The sequence below is a fragment of the Apium graveolens genome, chromosome 11 (genome assembly GCF_009905375.1).
Source record: "Apium graveolens cultivar Ventura chromosome 11, ASM990537v1, whole genome shotgun sequence".
Classification (NCBI taxonomy): domain Eukaryota; kingdom Viridiplantae; phylum Streptophyta; class Magnoliopsida; order Apiales; family Apiaceae; genus Apium; species Apium graveolens.
The window spans coordinates 194,387,778-194,409,265 of record NC_133657.1 but is presented as its reverse complement, the minus strand read 5'-3'; the positions used below and the strand labels follow the sequence as shown (position 1 = coordinate 194,409,265).

The 21,488-nt window shown below is 37.5% G+C and overlaps 1 protein-coding gene across 4 annotated transcripts; it reads right to left on the bottom strand.

Annotated features, from left to right (window-relative positions):
* Nucleotides 1–6,647: 6,647 nt before the first annotated feature.
* On the bottom strand, nt 6,648–15,747 carry LOC141695052 (disease resistance protein RPP2A-like). Of its 4 annotated transcripts, none has more exons than XR_012564258.1 (10): nt 15,144–15,747; nt 14,451–14,951; nt 12,907–14,002; nt 12,437–12,727; nt 11,444–12,342; nt 9,766–10,879; nt 9,218–9,496; nt 8,417–9,133; nt 7,558–7,693; nt 6,649–7,016 (listed from the first exon to the last, which is right to left on the bottom strand). XR_012564258.1 is itself a non-coding variant. In XM_074499289.1 (9 exons), exons 1-9 carry the CDS (start codon nt 15,641–15,643, stop codon nt 7,005–7,007), a joined length of 5,409 nt encoding a protein of 1,802 aa, XP_074355390.1. In that variant the 5' UTR covers nt 15,644–15,747; the 3' UTR covers nt 6,648–7,004. The 4 variants fall into 4 exon arrangements, 1 of the variants encoding a protein (XP_074355390.1); XR_012564260.1 differs by having other exon boundaries at nt 7,558–7,690; nt 8,464–9,133; XR_012564259.1 differs by having other exon boundaries at nt 7,558–7,690; nt 15,144–15,746.
* Nucleotides 15,748–21,488: the final 5,741 nt, after the last annotated feature.

Sequence of the window (21,488 nt, the reverse complement as noted above, 5' to 3'; positions counted from 1 at the left end):
ACTCCTAGAACGACTACAGGGGAAACCCCATTTCTACTAACTTATGGATATGAGGCCATGGTTCTCGTGGAGGTAGGAGCTGGATCCCTCCGGAGAGATATTTTTGTTGAGGAAGATGCAGAAGTTAACCAGAGGCTTCACTTGGATTTGCTAGATGAAGCCAGAACGAACTCTCAATTAAAGCTTGCTGCATACCAGCAGAGGGTCGCAAGGTATTTCAATAAAAGGGTTAAATCTGTACCATTCAAGGTTGGGGATCTTGTGTTGTGAAAGGTTATACCTAATACTAAGATAGCTCAACACGGGGTGCTTGGGGCTAATTGGGAAGGACCGTACAAGGTCAAAGCTATACTCTGGAAGGGAACCTATCGCCTAGAAGACCTGGATGGTAAACTTATTCCTCGAGCATGGAATGCAGAACATCTACGAAAGTATTATCAGTAGGGTGTGGCTGTGCCCCCTTGTTTTCTTATTTGATTCTCATGTAATAGGCTAGTAGCAAATAAATTCCTTCTAGCCTAGGGGGGTAGTACATGTGACTGCGAACCCTGGAACTAGCAGAAGGAAGAAAATTTTTTTTTCCCCATAGAGCATAGTAGCCATGGGACCAGTGTAATTTGAACACTAGAGCGCATTATCAATCAAAAGGAAAAGTTACTTCAAATTGTTTTATCTGCCTAACATGAAATTACTCATTTGAAAAATATCCAAGGCGCGCCCTATATTGAGGCGCACCCTGTCTAGTAATTGTTGATTCATAATCAAGATTAAATACAGTGTACGAGGGTGAAAGGAATAAGTGTTCATGGCCATCAAAATAAGCTAAGCTCCCTAGGTTAAGGCGCGCCCGTGGACTAATACTTGAGTAAAATATCGCAAAGGGATTACAAATAGGTGTTATTTGCAAATTCAAGAAATAAGGCGCACCCTATAGTCACAAAATCCATGGGAACGTAAAAAGGCCAAGTGAAAAATCGAAGTGCCTTAACAAAGTTTTTATAAAAAAAATGTTAGGCCATGCAGAAAGTCACGATGCAAAAAGGAAAAGTAGCAACAAAACAAGTCATACAACTTTGCACAGCATCAAAAGAGGGTTGGCTCCTCATAAGTATCTGAAATTTAAATACTATGAATGATTAAGGCGCGCCTTGGGACTGGTCTGTTGGAGGAATAGATTGGAGGGGGACAGTTGGATCAACTTCAGGCGCGTCCTTGGAGAATTCCTCTTGAGGCGCGCCCTCTCTTTCTTCTTTTTCTAATCCAAGCTCTATCCTCCTTGCCTTGATTTCAGCAGCATGTTCTTTTTTGAATTCCACCATCTCAGCAACAGTCTCCTCCCCAAATTTCTCAAAGGAATAGTAAGGATCATTGGCCACAAAGCTCGCCCTGTAAAAATGAAAACCATTGGCAAATGCTTCATCAGTCATTTCCCTCTTCTCATCAGGCCAGCCTATTTTCTGTTGCTCTTCGAGGTACTCTATCCTCAAGTTGGCACCAACAAGCTCAGTATGGAGAGAGGTAGCCTTTTTGTTGGCAATCTCTAATTGAGAAGTGAGATTGGCCACCTCATCCTTGAGGAAAGAGATCTCAGAATCCTTAGCTTTGATGTCTTTGGCATGCAAGAAGTCTTTGTCTGTGAGGGTATTCTTCAGAATGTTGTTATCACCCTGCAGCCTCTCTAGGCGCGCCTTCTCCTCAAGTAATTTGTCCACCACTTGGGTAGAGTGGATGAATAGTTGGCAAGAAGCTTTTATAGAAGCACGGGCAGCATCTCCCAAATCCATAGCCTGCCACTGTTCCACTTCTTCATCTGAAACATGAAGGGCACCCATGGGGCCAAGAGCGCTGAAAGCTGTAGAAGAACTAGAAGGCGCGCCCTCTGTTCTATGTTTCTTGGGCGCGCCCTGTTTTTCTGTAAGGTCAATTACGGGCCATTTTTGAACAGGTGTTGTTTGAGGAATGGGAGCTGAAGTGGGGACGGATGTCTGAGCTGCAGGAACATCTTTCTTCGACTTCGGCCTAGGCTTATCACCAGGGCGCGCCCCAAAAGATTTAGGGATTCTTGGAGGAGCCATTTCTGCACAAGTCATAAAGACATATTAGTGAGACATGACAGTCAAATATGTTGAATAATGCAACAAATAGAAGCAATTGATAGAGACAACATTGATAAACATGAGTAAAATACTACGCCTAAAGTAACAGGGCGCGCCTTAAAGATTCAAAAAGAATAAATGAACGAAAGTTTGTCTATCCAGTATGGCAATGGAGAGTTAACAAAAAAAAAAGAAGTAAGATGCGCCAATAGTGAAAAGGCGCGCCTTTATATTCTACAGTGAATGAACCTGAAGGATCTTGGTCTTGTAGGGAGCCATCCCCTGTTTCCTCTTCTTCTTCTTCAGCTTCTTCGCTGTCTAGGTCAACAACACGAGAAACAGGAGCACCCTTCCTAAATTTTACGTATTTGCACTTCATTCCTACTTGGTCAGAAAGGATCCCTACTCGCATCAAGTTGGGTCGAGTGACTAAGGTTTTCAAGTTCCACCTGTCAGAAGCCACTCTAAGGAGGGCTTCAGCTCGTTTTTTGGGCTCGCCTTTAAGGGGTTTTGAAGCTGGTCTGTCTGAAAAAGTATAAGGATGAGAAAAAAAATGTAAAAATAACACAAGGGAAAGGACGAAAGGGCGCGCCCTTACTTGGTGACTTGTTGAACCTTATCCTTATTCTGGGAACGTCATACAGGTAAAAGAAGTTCTCTTTCCAACCTTTCTCATGGCTAAGCTTGCCAGAAGAAAAACCCTTCTTGTTATGTTGTTTGTCCACCACCATATAGTAGTACCCATGATCAGACTTCCTTAGATTGAAAAAATAAGCAACTTCTGCCATTGACGGTTGAGGAAAGCCCAAGTCCATATAGAGGATAAACAGAGCCAGGATAAACTTGTAGCTGTTGGGAGATAGTTGAAGTGGAGCAACATCATACAGTTCTATCACTTCCCTAAGGTAGGGGTGTAAGGGCGCGCCTATACCCAAAGATACCAGCTTGGGGCTGGTCACCATTCTGGGAATTTTAAAGTTTTTCCCATAATTAAAGATATGGGGCCGCATTATGCTTAAAGGGCGCGCCCATATGCCCTTCATGTCATAAAATTCCATAAGCCATCCCAGTTGCTCATCTGAACAAGCTGAGGACAGGCCCACGCAGAAAAGCTTCCCATGCTCCTTCCTAAAACGCTTCTTCGCAGCTTCAGTACATGGTTCAAATTCATCCCAGTCAAAATCTAATTCACTATCAGAAACTTCCCAGTGGTGGAAAGGGATTGGAGAAGGTTCGGGAGAGGTGGAAAATTGGAAGGAGTCCTCATCAAAGAAATTTTCGTCATCGCGAAGAGGGGACGCGCTCGCTTCAGGCGCGCCCTCAGAAACAGGGGACTTAGGCGCGCCCTCTGTGTGTTGGGGAGACGGGCTTGGGGATACGGTCCTGTAGGATACTTTAGAGGGTCCTGCTCCTACGTTGACGCCCCTCTCAATGCCCCTATATCTATCAGCGTTCAAACTCTCGAACCAGTCATCGTCGTCCAGCTCTATCCTAGTTGGGATTGGAGATCTGTCCTTTTGGACCAGCTTCTGCTTGCCTTTCCTACGAGATAAAAGAATATTGTCTGTGGACGAATTATCTGAGGAATCTGCCATCAAGGTACCCTCTTTGGAATCCAGAAGAAGGCGCGCCACCCGGTTCAGAAATTCAGGAGTGTGGTGGGCGTTTGGAGGTTGAGGATCAAAGTAAGTATTTGGGGGCGAATAAATCCCCAAATTAATGAGAAAATTCTTGAAAGGGTGGAAAAGAGAGGACGCGCCCTCGTCTTCCAGCTGTTAAGAAAACCAAAAGAAATGTTGAGGGCGCGCCCAATACGAAAGAACGAGATACGAAAGAATGAAGGAAACAGAAAAGGTAGGGATAGATTTAAAGAAAGAGCAAGAAGAGCCATATACTAAGAAGGCGCGTCCTATTCCATCAAACAGTTACAAGTAAAAAAAATATATCTATAAAGACTAGCAAATTAGGTGACAATGGCGTGGCTAAAAATAAAAGGGAGCGCGCCTCGTATCAACAAAGAGGCGCGCCTTACCATAGGGCGTACACTTTTGGGGGATAGACGTTTGGGATTCCCAGAAACATAAAATTGAAAATTAGACCCAGTGATTTTGGATCTAGAACTGCAAATCATGCATATACAATATGCATACACAGATACATACATCATTTCATATAAATCATCAAGAACAGATCTGGAAGATAAAAAGTTAACATGGCATGCAATGTGATTTACTTAATGAAATTCAGAAATGTAAGAAGCCAGCCATACCTTTTCGGATGGAGAAGGAGTTGACTGAAAGAGATTTGGAGAATGGCGACTGAGAAGGCCGGTTCTGAGCAAAGCAATACCGCCGGGTTTGGAGCTTTTGAGAAGAGAGAGAAAGTAAGAAAAAGAGAGAAGGTAAAAGTAAAAGAAAAAATGACTGACGGTGACTTGTATTTATAGGTGAAATTGACAGCTGTTAAAATAAATCACACCAATCACGTCAGGCACGATTTCCAAATAAACAGGGGAATCGTTTTAAAAAAATAAATTCAAATTGAAGGACGCGCCCTCTTGAAGACGCGCCTCGTATAAATTAACTCAGTAATCCCGAATGCAAAATCCGAAACTTTACGAATGCACACCCTTTTTAAGGCGCGCCTCATAAGTGTGATATTTGGGGTGCGTGAAAATGGGAACTCTGAACAGATCAAGCCCTGTTGAGGGCGCGCCCCAGTAAGTAGTACTAGGGAATTGTTTATACAGATTTTGTTAAAGATAAAGAGAAATTCCAATCCCATTCTCAAATGACATATGGAATTTGGGGGGTAGTTGTTATGCCCAAATGTTGGTATAAACAATATTCAGATTAAGATTGATAAAAAATGTAAAATTGAAGGAGAAACGCCTAAAAACTAGGAAAAGATAAGATTAACTTTCCATAAACAGATGGCACGCCCTAAGAACGCGCTGCATTGGTTAAATAGTTGAGTGGCCCGTGACCGTTTTGCCTAAAGGCGCGCCCTTTAACATGACGAGACGCGTCCAATTGTTGAAAAAAGATAGATGAGTGACTTAATTGGAGTCTGTCCTATAGTGAGCCTTAGGGCGCGCCCTAGGTAAGGAAGGCTCCTTGGGTGGATTATTTGGACATGATTACTTCGACATGTCCATACTGTGGCTTGGGCAGAATTAAAGTCAGCCCCAAAGATGAATAGCTTAGGGCGCGCCCTACGATGAAAAATGATATAAGAAGAGACCAAAGGCTGGTAACACAGGGCAGTGCCAACATACAGAGATGTTAGGGCGCGCCTTAACCTTCTACTTGAACATATAAATATAGATTTTATGTGCTGCTTGGATGGGTTCTTTGGATGATTCAAGGAAGATGGAGAATTATTATTACTAACTTATTTGGTGCAGGTACTCTATTGAAGAACTCCTTCCTGTAGCATATCTACAGGAAAGGCGGTGTCCGTGGTCAGAGACCTCCAGGGGTATGCCTGGACTGAAGGCCTCCTCCTGTAGTCAATGGGTGTCCTCATTGGGGATGCGGGGTGAAATTTGGTGTGTGCTTTGGGAGCTCTGTCTCTGTAGTCAACGGGTGTCCTCGTTGGGAGACTTTGGAGTATCCTGCACTTTGCACCCAAAAGCTTGGGATCACTTGTCCTGTAATCTGGTAGGGGCTCCTTATCGGGGGACAAGGATGCGTCCAACATTTGGGGTGAACCACGGCTATACCTGCGTCCACGGATTAGAGAAACAGCTGGTAGCGGAGGGTTATCCTTGGCCAGGGAGATGCCTCATCCGTGAAGTCTCGAAGCTGTGGACGAGCCTTGGGCCTTTGTGGTTGGGCCTCATCGGCGGACATTCCTAAAGCTAGTAGAAGACGGTTTCCAGTGGGTTTCCCATTGGGCCTCGGGATAAGAAATCTAAGCCCATTAGGTTTCTTGTTCCCCAAGAACTACGTGGGCTTGATCCCCTATAAATAGGGGTACGTAGGCACATTGTAAGGGGTGAGAAGCGAGAGCGCAAAGGAGCCACCACTAACCCTAAGCAATCTCAGCCCCCAATAATCACCACCACCAAACACTGTTCATCTTTTCCGACGAATACTGTTCATCGGATCCACCGACTACTGTTCACTTTTCCGACGAAGAACCACCATCACAGATCTTGTTTCCGGCTACGAACCTCAAATTTTGTTGTTACCAAATTCCTCCGTCAACAATAGCCTTCTATGATGTTTCTTCTTTTGCTTCTTACTCCAGGCTTGAAGAGTAGAGCATAGATTTGTTATGTGTGATGTTAAGTTCTATTATATTGGATATTGTTATTTTGTTTCATGCACTTGATGGTGGGACTTTTGAGTATTTTAGTTGCTGCTGTTTTTTTCTGATTATCCTTTGTAATGCTTCTATCTTCTGTTGGTTTAATGTAATTTTAGCACTAATAAAAAGGAATTTATAAGACACAAAGTTGTAATAATTCTGAACTTCACACTAAGCAAACAAATTCGCCAAATTGTATAAAGAATTCAACAGAAATATTATCAACAAAGAAAACCATTATCATTAGTCTCATTGTGTTATCTGCAGCAGATACAAATAGTACTATAATTACAATAAAACAAAATAAATATATATATTCATCTAAGATTTGATTCTTGTGAAAAATGCCCTTAAGTACCTTCCTAGGGGACTTTGATGAGTACATAGTGTATTTTAATGTAAAGTTGTAATTTTTTAAATAAATTCTGCAATCACAAAAATATGTATTTAGGAGCATCAAGCCCATTTGATTCTTTTACAAGTCCCTCCCCTCACTTTCAGGTTAACTATCTCAGTCGAGACAGTTTTAAAATTTATAAACAGTCCAGATGATCTGGTCTTCTTTTAACTCGTTTACATACACATTTGCCTCTGTTATTCTCCCACCTGCATAATAGTAAGGAACATCAAACCCTGGTTAAAAATTAGAATTTGTTAGATGAGTATCTCTTATTTAAAACTTGTGATACTTATACCACTACATGCTCAATTTACAATGATCCTACTTTGTTTGAAATAAGAACCGGATTCTCCACCAGAATCTATGAACATCTAATTACAGTCACAGAACTACTGATATTATTGTCTCAATAAAATTGGACAAGTACTTTTTCAGATGGAGTTAACTAGTTTGTCACATTTTCCGGTCAGCTGATAAGGAGTCATAATGTAATTAAACAATACTACATATCGATACTCAAAAGGGTTTGGTTCGTACGACCTGATTGTCGGAAAACCAGCCCTTGCAAAAGCATTTTTACAGAAAAGAAACAACTTTTTGCTGAAAAGAGAGCATGTTAGACCTAATTAGCAATGCACTTGGCAGATTGATAGCTCTAATTATTGTATATAAATTTTCACAAACACTTATATTTTCACAGACTCTAGATACACAAGTGCAAGCAACCATAGGTATAAATTTGGTTACCTGACTCTGTTTTAGCCATTTCTTAAGTGTGAGATGGAGAGCGACAGAGCAATCAGAGCTTGTCACTTTTTAGATATTTCTCCTGTTTGTACAGTACACGAATCTTACTAAGTTCACCTGTTTGTACTAGTACCTGCTTAAGAGTTTACAGCTTGTATAAGATCACTTGTGTAATTGTTAAGAAAAGAAGCAACAAAAGATTTTTTCAAGGGTTTTAAGAGAAAGAATCATCCCCAAGAACACTACTACTGATCCCAAATATTGCTACTCTGATCCAGAAAATATTTGTCGCAAAATACAACCAAATTTTAAGTAAAAAGTAACCAACAGGTTGAGCAAAAAGAGAGTAACCAACAAATGTTTGCCGGTTTGAATTCTAGTAAGTTCTAAATGTTCCGGCTTCAAGTGAAATTGGCTTGTAATTTTGATTGTTGATGTAACTGTAATAAAATGGATGTTAAAATCGTGCTTAGCTAAACAAAACTATCACTTAACTTACGATACACATTCCAAGTTAAAGTATATAACGTGCATTATATGATTTTTGTTATTATATCTGAATGAGTAGATGTAACTGTATAACGATCTATTATCTAGTTTCTTAATTATGATTGAATGATGACTTATTTAATAATCAAGAAAGTAGAAATTACTTCGTTCTTTTCTTTTTATTAGGGACTTTTAATGACGACGGATTTTTGGGAAATAATTGCAGAGTTGCGTGTTAATTTTGATCATTTAACAAAAATCCTTTTCATTCTTTCAGAATAAAACTAAAAACATTTTGAAGAACCATATTCAGAATGAATTGAAGCAGGTGCACAAAATTTTATTCACGGGAGTATAAGATCACTGAAACCTGATGTAAAAGGTTCCTGAAATATGGCAGAAGAGATGAGCTGCAACCTTCCAGATAAAGCCTTTTGATAGAAGTGAGCTCCTCCAAGCCTTGAATCTCTTTCAAACTGATACAATCTGTAAGGTCCAACTCCTCTAACTGTTTCAAATTGGATAGATTTGGTAAATCTTTTATAGACGTACAACCATCTGCACTTATACATTTAAGATTAGGAGGTAATTTTGCAATATCCCTCAGATGACTACAATATCCAATATCAAGCTTTTCCAGTGATTTCAAGTTGTAAATGGTGTCTGGAAGAGTTTGAAGGTCCTTGTTATAACTTAATCTCAGGTCCACAAGTTTGCTAAGATGTCCTATCGAATCCGGTAGGTTTGAAACACTTAGTTTCTCCGCATTGAGTTCTTTCAGTGATACAATGCCCCCCAATGCCGTAGGCAATGCTTTTAGACTAGTGCAATCATGAATATCTAAAACTTCCAAAGCTCGCAAGTTGCAAATGGTGTCAGGAAGACTTCTTAGCTTCACACAACCATGCAAATCTAAGGAAACAAGCCTCTCCAAACTTCCTATTGATATGTGGACCTCCTCCAAACTTTCGCACCTCTTAAGATTTAAAGTTTCAAGTCCCGGTAGATTACTGAAGTCTGGAGTTGAAGTTAAATCTTGGGAATATGACATGTTTAGAGTCTTTAATTCTTTAAAAACATGTGAAACCTGTAACAGTGAGTAACGGGGAAAATTGAATCAGCATATATTATTTAAATTGTCATATGTTCAAGAAATGTACCAAGTACCCACCATGTTCAGCTCCCATAGTGCTCTCATGCTGCTATGAGGCAATTCAAGAATAACAAGTTTTTTGGGGTCAAATTCAGAAGGTAAAGATTTCAAAGGGCAGTAGTCCCAACAGAGCCACCTCAAATCTTCAAATATCTGTTCAAAGCTTCCAGCAAGATCTACCTTTTTGAGGTAAAGAAATCTTAATTTGCTCATCCTTTTGAATGCTTTGGTACTGAATGATTTTCCTTCTAGTTCTGAATGGTTGTGAGGGATAATACCTTCAGTTGCGCTTGATCCCTGACACACACATCATAATAGCTAAAATGATTTATAGGTAAATATAAGCCAGGAAGAGAGGTAGACAATTAAGTTAGCTCCCTTGAGCTTTTTCTACACATTATTCCCATTTTTGTTCAATTTTTAAACACAGATATACGGAAGGAATGCGTCATATAAAGACAAATATAATAATCATCATGAATCAGGAACCATTGTTTTTCATTTTTTTGAGTTAATTTGGTACATTATTGAATATATTCTTGTCTATATATAGTAGATTGAGTTACCTTGTTGTTTTTCAACACATTGTATATATCTTCTGATACCCACAGTCTGCTATGTTTTTCGGGCTCATCAGGAGAGTTGTTACGGGCAATTTCCCTTCCCACATCCCTAAGTAGATCATGCATCCCCAACTCATTTCTTTTATTTATTGTCAGTAAACATCTTTGCTTCAGAATATCAAAGCGATGATCTACATAGGAATAATAAGTTCCCAATATTTCGACCACGTCCTCTTTCTTTTTTCCAATGAAAAAACAAGCAATATCTAAAAATATTTTCTTCAACAATGGATCATCCATTTCTAAAGCATCCAGGCTACTTTGAATTTTTTGCTGGATATTTCTTTCAGGAGATTGCTGTAGTTTCTCTAAGAAAGATTTCCATTCTAACTCTGTTCGCTTATACAAATAAGAGCCGAAAACCTTAAGAGCCAATGGAAGCCCAGAAGCATAACTTATAATTTCTTGGGACAATACCATTAAATTGCTGTCTGGCTTAGCCTCTCCAAATGCATGTCGGGTAAATATTGCCAGTGACTCAACATCATTCAACTTATCAACCCTGTAGCGATATCTAGGTTCTAATTTAATTCGGTTGAGTATTGCTTCATCCCTTGTAGTTATAATTACTACACTCTCAGAAGCAAATGATCCTATCAGAGATCCATATTGTTTAACATCATCCAAATCATCAAGAACAACCAGAACTTTAACTGGACAAATTCTTTCTTTTATAAGTGTAATTCCTTCGTCAACATTACAGACCTCAATTTTTTTTTTACTTTTAAGAACATCATTAATTAGCTGCTGTTGTAAAGATGCTAGGCCATTTACTGTTCCCGAAATATCCCTAACGTCTGAGAGAAAGCAGCTACCCTTAAAGGAACCACTTAGCAAGAGTTGATTGTAAAGAGCTTTGGCCAAAGTTGTTTTACCCCCTCCACCGACACCATATATACCAATCCTAATGAAACCTTCTGTGCAAGTGCTTAACATTTCTAAAATGTCTTTAACGCGAGAATCAAACCTTATTGGATATTTGACAACAGTTAAAGCCTTGGGATTCAATTGTAACATAACCTCGTCAACAATTTTTTTGATAACATCAATCTCAGACCTGCAATGCAATTCTTTTTATTATCAAATACACAGTAGCATATTTTAAACATGAGATTAAAATACACTACTTTTCAAGTGAACAGAATTTTTTAGGGTTACAACTAGACCTAGAATTTTGGTTCCACAAAGGCTATAATATTATACAAAATTTGATTTTGATTTTTTGGAGGATTTCACTTTGGATAAAGGGCACCACAGGAAAAAAAACACAAATAAATATATTTATTACCTATATTTTGATGTAAATAATACACGACCATTATTTAAATATACATAATTCATATATTTATTTCCTTTTTAACAAATTAATTAAAAATAATAATTTATAAATCAAAAAAACAAAATTTACACAATTTTTCGTACAGGAAAATCATTAAAAATTAATAAAATAGTTTAAGGTCACTCTATAGGAAAATCAAATTTATCCGAAATTATTTTACACAATAATCAAATTTAAGAAAATCTCTTGAAGTAAATTTGTAACCGGGTTTATGCTGGTGCTTTATTTATGAAAGCAGGTTGAAGATTAGGTTAGAAATGCAGTGTTAAATATATAAAATACCTGTGTTCAGCTATATGGTATCCTGAGAACATGGCAACTTTTGTTAGTGCAAGGCGCCACTTTTTCAGTTTCTCCGTTCCATCCGCTAAATGAATTTCATGTTTTCTGAAAGCTTTCTCAAAACTCCCAGTTTGGTGACGCACGACAACTGGATCAATGTTGTAATAAATAGGAATAACCCTTCTTTGCATTGATTCTTTACAATTGAGGATCTCTAGAAGCTCATCAAGGCACCAATGTGAAGAAGCATAATTTTCAGAGAAAACAACAATGTAAGTCTTGGATTCATGAATAGCTTGAGGCAATGCACTTGAGATTCTTTCTCCGCTGCTTAGTTCAGAATTATCCCTAAATGTTCGAACTCCATGATGATCTAAGGCAGAGTACAAATGACTTGCAAAGTTATTTCGAGTGTCTGAACCACGGAAACTCAAGAAAACATCCCACATAGTAGGAGTTGAATCCGAAGCAGAAGAGCGTGGAGTTTCAAGGTGTTCAGTATTACCTAACTTCAACTCAACAAACTTACTAAGACGTCTGACCGAATCTGGTATTTCCGAAACAGTCAGTCCCCACGCATCAACCTCTGTCAGAGATTCAATGTTCCCCAATTCTGAAGGCAAAGCTATTAAATTACTGCAGCCACCGATATTCAAAGTTGTTAGGGCTCTCAAGTTGCAAATGCTGTCCGGAATACTTCTTAAATTCACACAACCTCGCAAATTTAAGGAAACAAGCCTCGTCAAACTTTCAATTGATATGTTAACCTCCTCCAAACTTTTGCAACCCTCAAAATTTAATGTTTCAAGACACGGTAATTTAGTGAAGTCCGGAGTTGTAATTAAGTCCACTGAATAGGACATGTTCAGAGTCTTTAACTTTTCAAAAACCCGGGAATCCTGTATATATCATAGATGAGTGCAATTCGAAAAAAAAATCAGACAGTTTCACTTAAATTACTATATATGCCAGAAAAACACTCATAGTACCTACCACATTGTTTGACTCCCACATTGTTGTCATTTTGCTATAAGGCAACTCCAGGATAGCAAGTTCTTCTGGGTAAAAATCAGAAGGTAAACACTTCAAAGGACAATTATCCCAAAATAGCCACCTCAAATCTTCAAATGTTTGATCAAAGCTTCCAGTGAGATTTATCTTTTTGAGATAAAGAAATCTCAATTTACTCATCTTTTTGAAAGTTTCCATACTAAATGATTCTCCTTCAAATCCATCCTGGTAATTAACATTTCTAGATACAATACCTTCTATTGCTTCTGTTCCCTAAAACACACAGAGAGGGAGGGGAATAAGGCTTAACTTTATTGTGTGTTTTTAACACATACATACATTGTAATATTATAAGTTGATTAGTGAATATTCAAATTAAAAAATTATGTAAATATCAGATGAACATGATACTGAGACCAATACTTTGTACTTTATTTACAAACCATAAATACCTTGTGCTCTTTCAAAACATCATAAATATCTTGTGATTTCCACAATCTACTATGTTTTCCAGGATCATCAAGATAGCCGTTACGTGCAATTTCCCTTCCCATATCCCTGAGCAGATCATGCATTTCCAACTCATCTCTATCATTAATTGTTAGTAAACACCTTTTCTTTAGAATGTCAATATTGTCATTGACAAAGGTATAACAGGTTTCCATTATTCTAACAACCTCTTCTTTTATCCATCCGACAAAAAAGCAAGCAATGTCTAGGAAAATGTCCTGCAGCATAGGATCAACCAATTTCAATGAATCAAAGCTAATCTGAAGATTTTTTTCAACATCGTCACTGGAAAGTTGTTCCAATCTGTCCATAGATATAACTCCGTCCTTGGATTGGTTAAGCAAGTTTGAGCCAAAAATGTTAAGAGCCAATGGCAGCCCTCCAGCACGTTCCAAAATTTCTTGGGACAATTCCGTGAATGTGTGGGGTATTTCATTATCGCCGAATGCATGTTGGCTAAAAAGGCGTCGCGACTCAGTATCACCCAATTCATTTACCTTGTATCTGGCTTCTACATTAATTGAATCCAGTAGATCTTCATTTCTTGTAGTAATAATGGTTGTACTTCCGGAAGCAAATGGCCCTACCAAAAAATCCAGTACCATTGGGTTGTCTAAGTCATCAATAACAATCAGAATTTGTTTTGAACAAATTCTAGCTCTTATCAAAACAATTCCTTGGTAAATATTGTCAATGTTAATGTTCTTACATTTAAGAACATCACAGATAAGTTTCTGTTGTAAAGATACTAGGCCTCTTTCCGTTCGTGAAACCTCCCTAACGTTTTCTAGGAAGCAGCTGCCTTGAAACCGATGATAGTTTTGGTTATACACAGCTTTGGCAAGAGTTGTTTTGCCAACTCCACCCATACCATGTATACCAATTCTAGTGATGCCTTCTATATCGTTGTCCAACAATGTTGTTATCCCTCTAACACGAGAACCCAACCCAACTGGATATTTAGCAACATCCAAAGTCCTGGGATTTATTTCTAGTAAAACCCTATCAACAACTTTGTTGATGATATCAGCTTCATACCTGCGATGCAAATGTTTTAGTTTCAATAAACAGAGTCCCAAATATTAATCAAACACGCCAGATGAATACCAAATTTAAATTGACAGTTAAGCAAAGTAGAGAATGGCGGTTTGAGCAATCTTTCATGTAATTGTAATTCAGATATTTTAATTTGTCTTGTTATTTTCATTTTACATAAAATTTCACACATGCAACCTTAGGCAACTAAAATGATTGAATGGAGTCAGATGATCATAAATTCAGCTATGAATATACAGATAGAGGATGAAAAAAATGGAATACAAAAAACATATAACTTAAAAAATAACAAGGATATATCTTTAGAATGAGAGATTAGAACAAGAAATTAAAATTTTGTATAAAATTAAGAAAATAAGGCATAATTTATTATGTTGCAACCAGTTTCAATTAATCAATCAATGACAAAATGTGAACGCATTTTACTTACATATTTTCACGGACTTGGTATCCTGAAATGGTGGCCACGTTCATCAGTGTAGCACGCCACTTTGCCAATCTATCCATATCAAAATGACTTTCATGTTTTTCAAAAGCTTGTCTAAAACATCCAGTTTGGTGACGCACAACAGATGGTTCAATGTTATAAAACAACGGAACAACCAATCTTCCAAATGATGTGCAACACTCAAGGATCTGGACCAGTTCGTCAAGGCACGAATATGAAGAAGCGAAGTTTCCTGAGATGACAACAATGTACATCTTGGATTCTTTAATAGCTTGGAGCAATGAGGCTGGGATTTTGTCTCCACTGTGTAGCTCCGGATCACCTTTATATGTTTGAAGTCCATGACGCTCCAGCACAGAGTATAAATGAGCGGAAAACGTATATCGAGTGTCTACACTGCAAAAGCTCAAGAAAACGTCCCAACAAGTCTTTGGATTTATTTTTGGTAGAATCTCATCTACAATTTCCATGATAGCTTCAGACCTGCAATGCTTTTGTTAAAATTTATCCAAATAGAGTATCGGATTGTATGCGATGTTGATGAAGTACAGTAGATGCACACAGAACATCATAAACTTGTTAATAAAAAATCAAAAATTTCTCTTAGTTTGGAATTTGGAACTGAGAATATACAAATTTGTTCGATTAAGATATCATACAGAAAAAGGCACGTACTCATTTGAATCTCCTTGTAGATGGTATCCTCTTAACTTCCCAATTGCGGCAAGAGCATATTTCCAATTGTCTATCACATCAACAGAGTAACGCTTCTTGTGATACTGAAGAGCTTCCCCAAAACTTCCTTTTTGGTGTCGTACATTTGATGGATCAACGTGGTAAAATATTGGAATGACCGGGATATTTCTTCCCTCGGAAGTACTAAGGATCTCCGCAAGCTCTTCAAGGCACCACGGTGAACGAGCATAGTTCTCCGAGAGAACAACTATGAATTTCTTTGAATTTCTGATGGCGTTAAGAAGACGTGATGAAATTTCTTCGCCCTTTGAAAGTCCGGGATCATCTCGAAATGTTAGTATTCCTGCTAGTTCCAAAGCATAGTAGAGATGGGAGACGAAGTTTCTGCGTGTGTCCTTACCATAAAAGCTCAAGAAAACGTCCCAGTGAGGAGACGAATGATAAGGAGTATCAATAAATTTATTACTTGCGCTAGCCATGGAAGAGATGCTGCTTCTTACATGAGATTTAACCAGCTATGTATGAATCTTGTCCAAGCTTTCAGCAAAGTCAACTTATCTTTCTTATCACGAGTAATCCAATATGAATTATTGCATATTTTATTAGGTTTATTACACATTCGCCCTTAAAGTATCACTGAAAATACCCAGCAACCCTCAAAGTATAAAAATATATTTCCGTACTCCTAAAGTATAGTTTTTGCACCTATCGGCCCATTACAAAATTATCATATCGATCGTCAGGAAAAGGGATAATATTAAAATGTATGTTTAAATATGTACAATATATTTTTCATTCATTTTTACTCTCAAAACTTCGGTTTGAAACATTATTTTTATTTAAACCTCTAGAGGAAGATACATCTGTATGCACACATGCACCATTTAAGCCCGTATTTCCAAACTCATATTATTTTGACTTGCAGATTTTGGACAAAGCAGTTGATGAAAATACTTTATAAGATATTTTTTCAAAATATGATAAATTCATTTTCTCATAAAAATATTTATCGATGTTTCTGGCCTCTGCTAAGGCGTTGTTTGCTTTTATTATAATTATTTTGCTTCTGTTTATACTCCTATTGAGCATCTAGATTGCACACACATTAATAACAAGCAAGTTTAAATTAGTCCAATGTGGAGTTACCATAAAAGAGAAAAACTCTGTAAAGATGCTGCTAGAGCTGCTCGTGATGCACCAAAATAAAAGTTTTTAAATCTTAACTTTAAATTTTGTGGCAAATATGAGGGGCCATCGGATGGAGATCAAGTTGATCTTAAACATCTTCATGTCAAAAACTTAGAAGAAGCAATTACTAATAACAAGTACACAACTTACACTTAAAGTTCCTGGTTTTAATCTTGTGTGGCCCTAATGGTACCAGCATGGGATATGGACTTCTTGCATTCTCAACTAATAATGAGGCTTCTAGAGCTATATTTCTTTGTCCAGAATCTTTTTTAACTACTCCAAAAATCTCAGAATTAAACTAAATTGTTTGTTCCCTTGTAACTATGGCTTTATGGGATGAATAGAAAAATGATCCTGGAAAAAAAACTTTGTATCACTCCTGAAGAATGAAGGAAATCAAGGCCTGAGGTATAAACATATATTTTCTAATTTGCATATCTAAAAGCATTATGTTCATGGACCATGCTATGTGTTGAATTGTATTCTTTAATTGCACCGGTTGGATGTTAGCTTGACGTGCATACTTATAAATTACAATGACCTCCTAGAAGCTTATTGGTCATTATCTATAAATTTAAAACCATAAAACTGCACTTAACAAACAAAAACCATATAAATGCAGTAACATAAATATGCTTCCGACCCCGGCAGAGAGAAAAGCAAGGATAACGAGCGTTCCGCCCGCCAAGCGGGCGGCAGGAGCAGTGGGCAAGTGCTTGGTAGGCCAACAGCCTAGTGAACCGGGCGGGGCACTCGACGAAAGGGGGCACACTGAGCAAGTACGAGAAATTGGCCCCGCTCCTCTTTCTTAAAACCAAGGACCTATGGAAGTCGGGGCTCGTCCCCGGTCAATATTGGATCCAACAATAGGGGGTCGTAGCACTGACCTCTTTTTTTTCAATACAATAGGGGAAAAGATCGTACAGTTCCTTACCGAGACAAACTCTCAACGGATCCTCCGCGCGCTGGGCATACCTCTTTCCGTGCGTCTTTCTCGTGGCGGGAACAGAACAACAGGGAAAGGCACAGCCGACCAGCCCAGGGCTCGAGGGCGAGCTTTATTTCTTTCAGATAGAATGGGGAGTGAATCAAAAGGCTTCCGTTTTTGGTTTGGGGGCTTTCGGGCCCCTCTCGATCTTTTCCGTAGTTGAGAAGGGGGAAGGAGTCTAAATCAATAGACATTAATGAACCATCATTGATGGACGTTGCACAAGACACGATCAATTCGACTCAAGGTCCGGCGCTAATAGAAGTAGCTTACTCTCCTAGTAGCGAAGGAAAGGGGGCAGGGGCCCTGTCGTAGTAATCGTGGGTAGGTCTCATGAGATCTATGCCGGCCGTCGGAATCAAACGAAGGTCGAAGGACCATTCGATTCATTAAGGGGCATAGATCCAGGCCTATTTGTTTGTTCGGTTAATCACCAAAGGCGGGGGGGACCACTATGGACGAGACCCCCGGCCTCAATTCTTTTTCATAGTCCGGGGGCCCGCCGCGGCGGAGCAGCGGGGCATAGCGGCGCCCTCGCCTGGCGCCATTCCCGGACCTAGCAGCAGACGGGCGGGGCGTGCCTGAATTCAGACTAGACCAGACTCTTCTTTGTTTGAGCTGCTCCCGCGCACGCAGACCGGAAGATCTCACTTGTCCAGTCCAGGACAAGTACGTAGAGATCTTCGTGGGACCGCGAAGACAACAGTCGAGCAGAATTAAGTCGTCTTGTCTAATGCTTCTTCGAGCAGTCATGCAAGTGTTTGTTATCTTATTTACTTCATTTCCTAACAAGTGCAATGAACAAAAGAATTAAATAAAAATTGTTGAATGTATTAATGTTTACAAATGGGCATACTTCAGCAGTCAAGTTATAAGAATATACAAGAAAATTACTTATTTAATCTTATTCGATACAGCTAAAAATATTTTTAAACGAAAAAAGTGTCGGGATGTAAAAAACCATACTTAAGTGATAAGGAGATACGTTTTTGTACTTTGAGGATTTTTGTGTATTTTCTGTGAAATTTTAAGGGTCAAAGTGTGATAAATCCTAGTTTATTTATCTTATATTTATTTTGAGAATTTGATCATCTATCCAATCCATCCTAAAAGAATGTCCTTCCCTAAAATTTAGGCCATGTTGAATAAATGTGTGCTCTCATAAATTTTACCTCAAATGCTAGAATATATATCAAAGTCTTCATTTAATCATTTTAAGGTATCATTATACATGCTTTATTTTATTATTTTAATAATAAGCCACAATTAAAAGGATTACTGTTGAATTTGATATACCAAAATAATATCTTAAATCGCTATAAAATTAATTTTTATCATATTTATAAGTCATCCACTAGGACATTTTTGGACTTGTTCTTAATTGTTGAATAAAGTTTGGTATACATCTTTTTTGATAAAGTCTTAATTATTACTCCCTCCGTCCCGACCAATTGTTTATATTTGGTTTGGGCACGGAGGTTAAGAAATATGTATAAAGTAGTGAAAAAGAGAAAGAAAAGTGAGTGAAGTGGTGTGACCCATTGATTTTTAATGTATAAAAAGGAGATAGTGGAGTAAAAGTAGTGTGAAAAGGGGAGAAAAGTGGGAAAGTGAGAGGACCCATTTACTATTTTTGGTAAGTTTTGAAATGTAAAGAATTGAATGAGACATCAAAAAAGGAAAGTGTAAAGAAATGGTTGGGACAGAGGGAGTATTAGAGTAGTGCTAGAGATGTAAAAATGGGTATAATTTATTATTCCTAAATAATGTGTTATGGATGATGTGAGAGCATCTCCAAGGCTAATAGCTAAAATGGCTAAATGATCATTATCTAAAAATTTGTTGAATCTGTAAGAGTTTTTACTCCACTGGTATTAGCTATAATAGTTAGCTATATTTAATAAAATTATTTCATTACTATATATATATATGAAAATTTTACATGTTAAAATAAATTTAATATATATTTAGTTAAATACAAGTGAAAATATAAATATTATATTCAATGAAAATATATTAAATATAATAGCAATTTAATATATATTACAATTGAAATATAATAACATATTTAAATATAACCAAACATAATTAATAAACATTACTTATATATCTATTCTAAAATATATAATTATATTATATTATATTATATTTATTTGTATTTATACGAATATGTAATGTATATTAAAATAAATATAATAAAGTTTAAAAAGTTAAATATAAAATAAGAATTTTAATATATATATATATACATGTATTAAGTGTAATATAAATATATGTATATATTAATGTACATAGTAGGTTAAGTTTTAAATAAGACATCAAAGTTGACGTTGATGTTTTAGCTAATGGTTACAAGATCAACAAATATAGAAGACGGGATGAAGGATATCTATAATTATTGCTAACACGTCTGATGGTTGAAAGGGTATATTTTTTTAACTAATATCTAAATCATGCTGTCACCTAGACTTTTTACCTAAGGTGATCATGGTTGGATGATGGTATGAAATAGTTCCACTCCAATTCAATTAGAGGCTTATGCAAGTGAACAACACTCCTTCAACACTGTTGTTGAACATGCATCTATTCAAAATGTTGAAACAACAAGTACAATTGCCACTCAAATGAATAACATTGAAGTAGAAAACTCAGTTCATTATGGCAGTCGCTCTTCAAGTGAATCAGGGTTTGAGGATTTCACTGTTGTGTGGAGAGTGCATCCACTGTTTATCTACGAGTTTATGATGATATTCAGATTGCAACATAACAGCAGTTTAGAGTCCAGAGATTGCAGTGATTCAGATTTTCCAGGAGGCTATTTCTCAGGATTAGGTTTGTTAGGTTTTTGTGTAAATCTTGTTTATCTGGATAAACCTTATCTCAAACAAACTCACCACCTTATCTTATAAATCAAGTTTAAAATCTCTCAAGCCTTATCTTTACTTGATTTATCTTTTTCAAACGTACTAACAGATTAGTTTAAAAGTTTCATTCAAATATTTTCAAACAAACTTATCTTCCAACCTTATCTTGTGTTTGAAAATAAATCTGTTAGAACTTTGCTTATAAATACAACTCTTCATTTCAGATTTGTAGCTAACACTTTCACGAGAATCTTTCATCATCTGAAATCATTTTCTTGTTTCATACCCGAGATATTCATATCCAGAAAAACAAGAAACCTAGTTTGAGTTGTAATCAATTTGTTTATTCTTGTACTTGTGTATTCATATCAACTTTGTGCCGGGTTGTGGCAAGCTTGATTTCAAAGTATAGCAAGGTAGCTAGAAGGCTAAGGAATAGCAGTGGGCTAGGTAGCAAGGTAGCTTGGGAAAGGGTTTCTTTCAGGTGCTATATTTGTAATCAAGGAAAAGACTGTAAGTTCTTTTATTAAAGTTGATATAATACATTCTCTATGCTAGTTGACATAGGGACTTGGATGTAGGCCATAGACTAGGTGTAGGGGCCGAACCAAGTGAAAACTTCTGGTGTTTTTACTTTTCAGTTTTCAGCATTCTGCATTTTATATGTTATTTATTTTCTGCAGTGTAATTGAGACTGTCTCATACCCTGTCTCATTTGTAAAGGGACTGTCCCATTTGCATAAGAGACTATCCCATTTGCCTTGACAGTTAGAATATTATTTTATCTATCGAGCCATCGAATTTCATTTGGTATCAGAGCAGGTGCATTTAATTCTCTTTTTAGTGTTTATTTTGCTAGCGATCCATGGCTCAACCAGATAGGTATTCAAACAATTATCCACCACTGCTTCATGGTGCTGAAAACTATAATGACTGGAAGTTTCGGATGAAAATCTTTCTCCAGCGTGATGCATTTGAATGGGATGTTGTAGAAAATGGTTTCACAATTCCTATGAAAGAAGGGAAGCCAAAATCTCTCAAGGATCTCTCTCCCGAAGAAGTGAACGCAATGAATTTCAATGCTAAAGCTATGAACTCACTTCTCAATGGCATGGTAGCTAGAGAATTAAGAAAAGTTTCAGCATGTACTACTGCCAAGCAGATTTGGGATACGATCAAAGTCAGCCACGAAGGCACGTCTAAGGTACGTGAAGTAAAATTAAGTATGCTAATGAGTGACTATGAAGGTTTCAGGTTGGAAAGAGATGAAAGCGTGCGAGA

Coding starts and splice junctions, on each gene's coding strand:
- LOC141695052 (XM_074499289.1), bottom strand. CDS start 15,643: ATGGCTAGCGCAAGTAATAAATTTATTGATACTCCTTATCATTCGTCT. Junction 14,003..14,450: donor TACCAAGTCCGTGAAAATAT/GTAAGTAAAATG, acceptor TTTGCATCGCAG/GTATGAAGCTGATATCATCA. Junction 9,134..9,217: donor CACTATGGGAGCTGAACATG/GTGGGTACTTGG, acceptor TCACTGTTACAG/GTTTCACATGTTTTTAAAGA.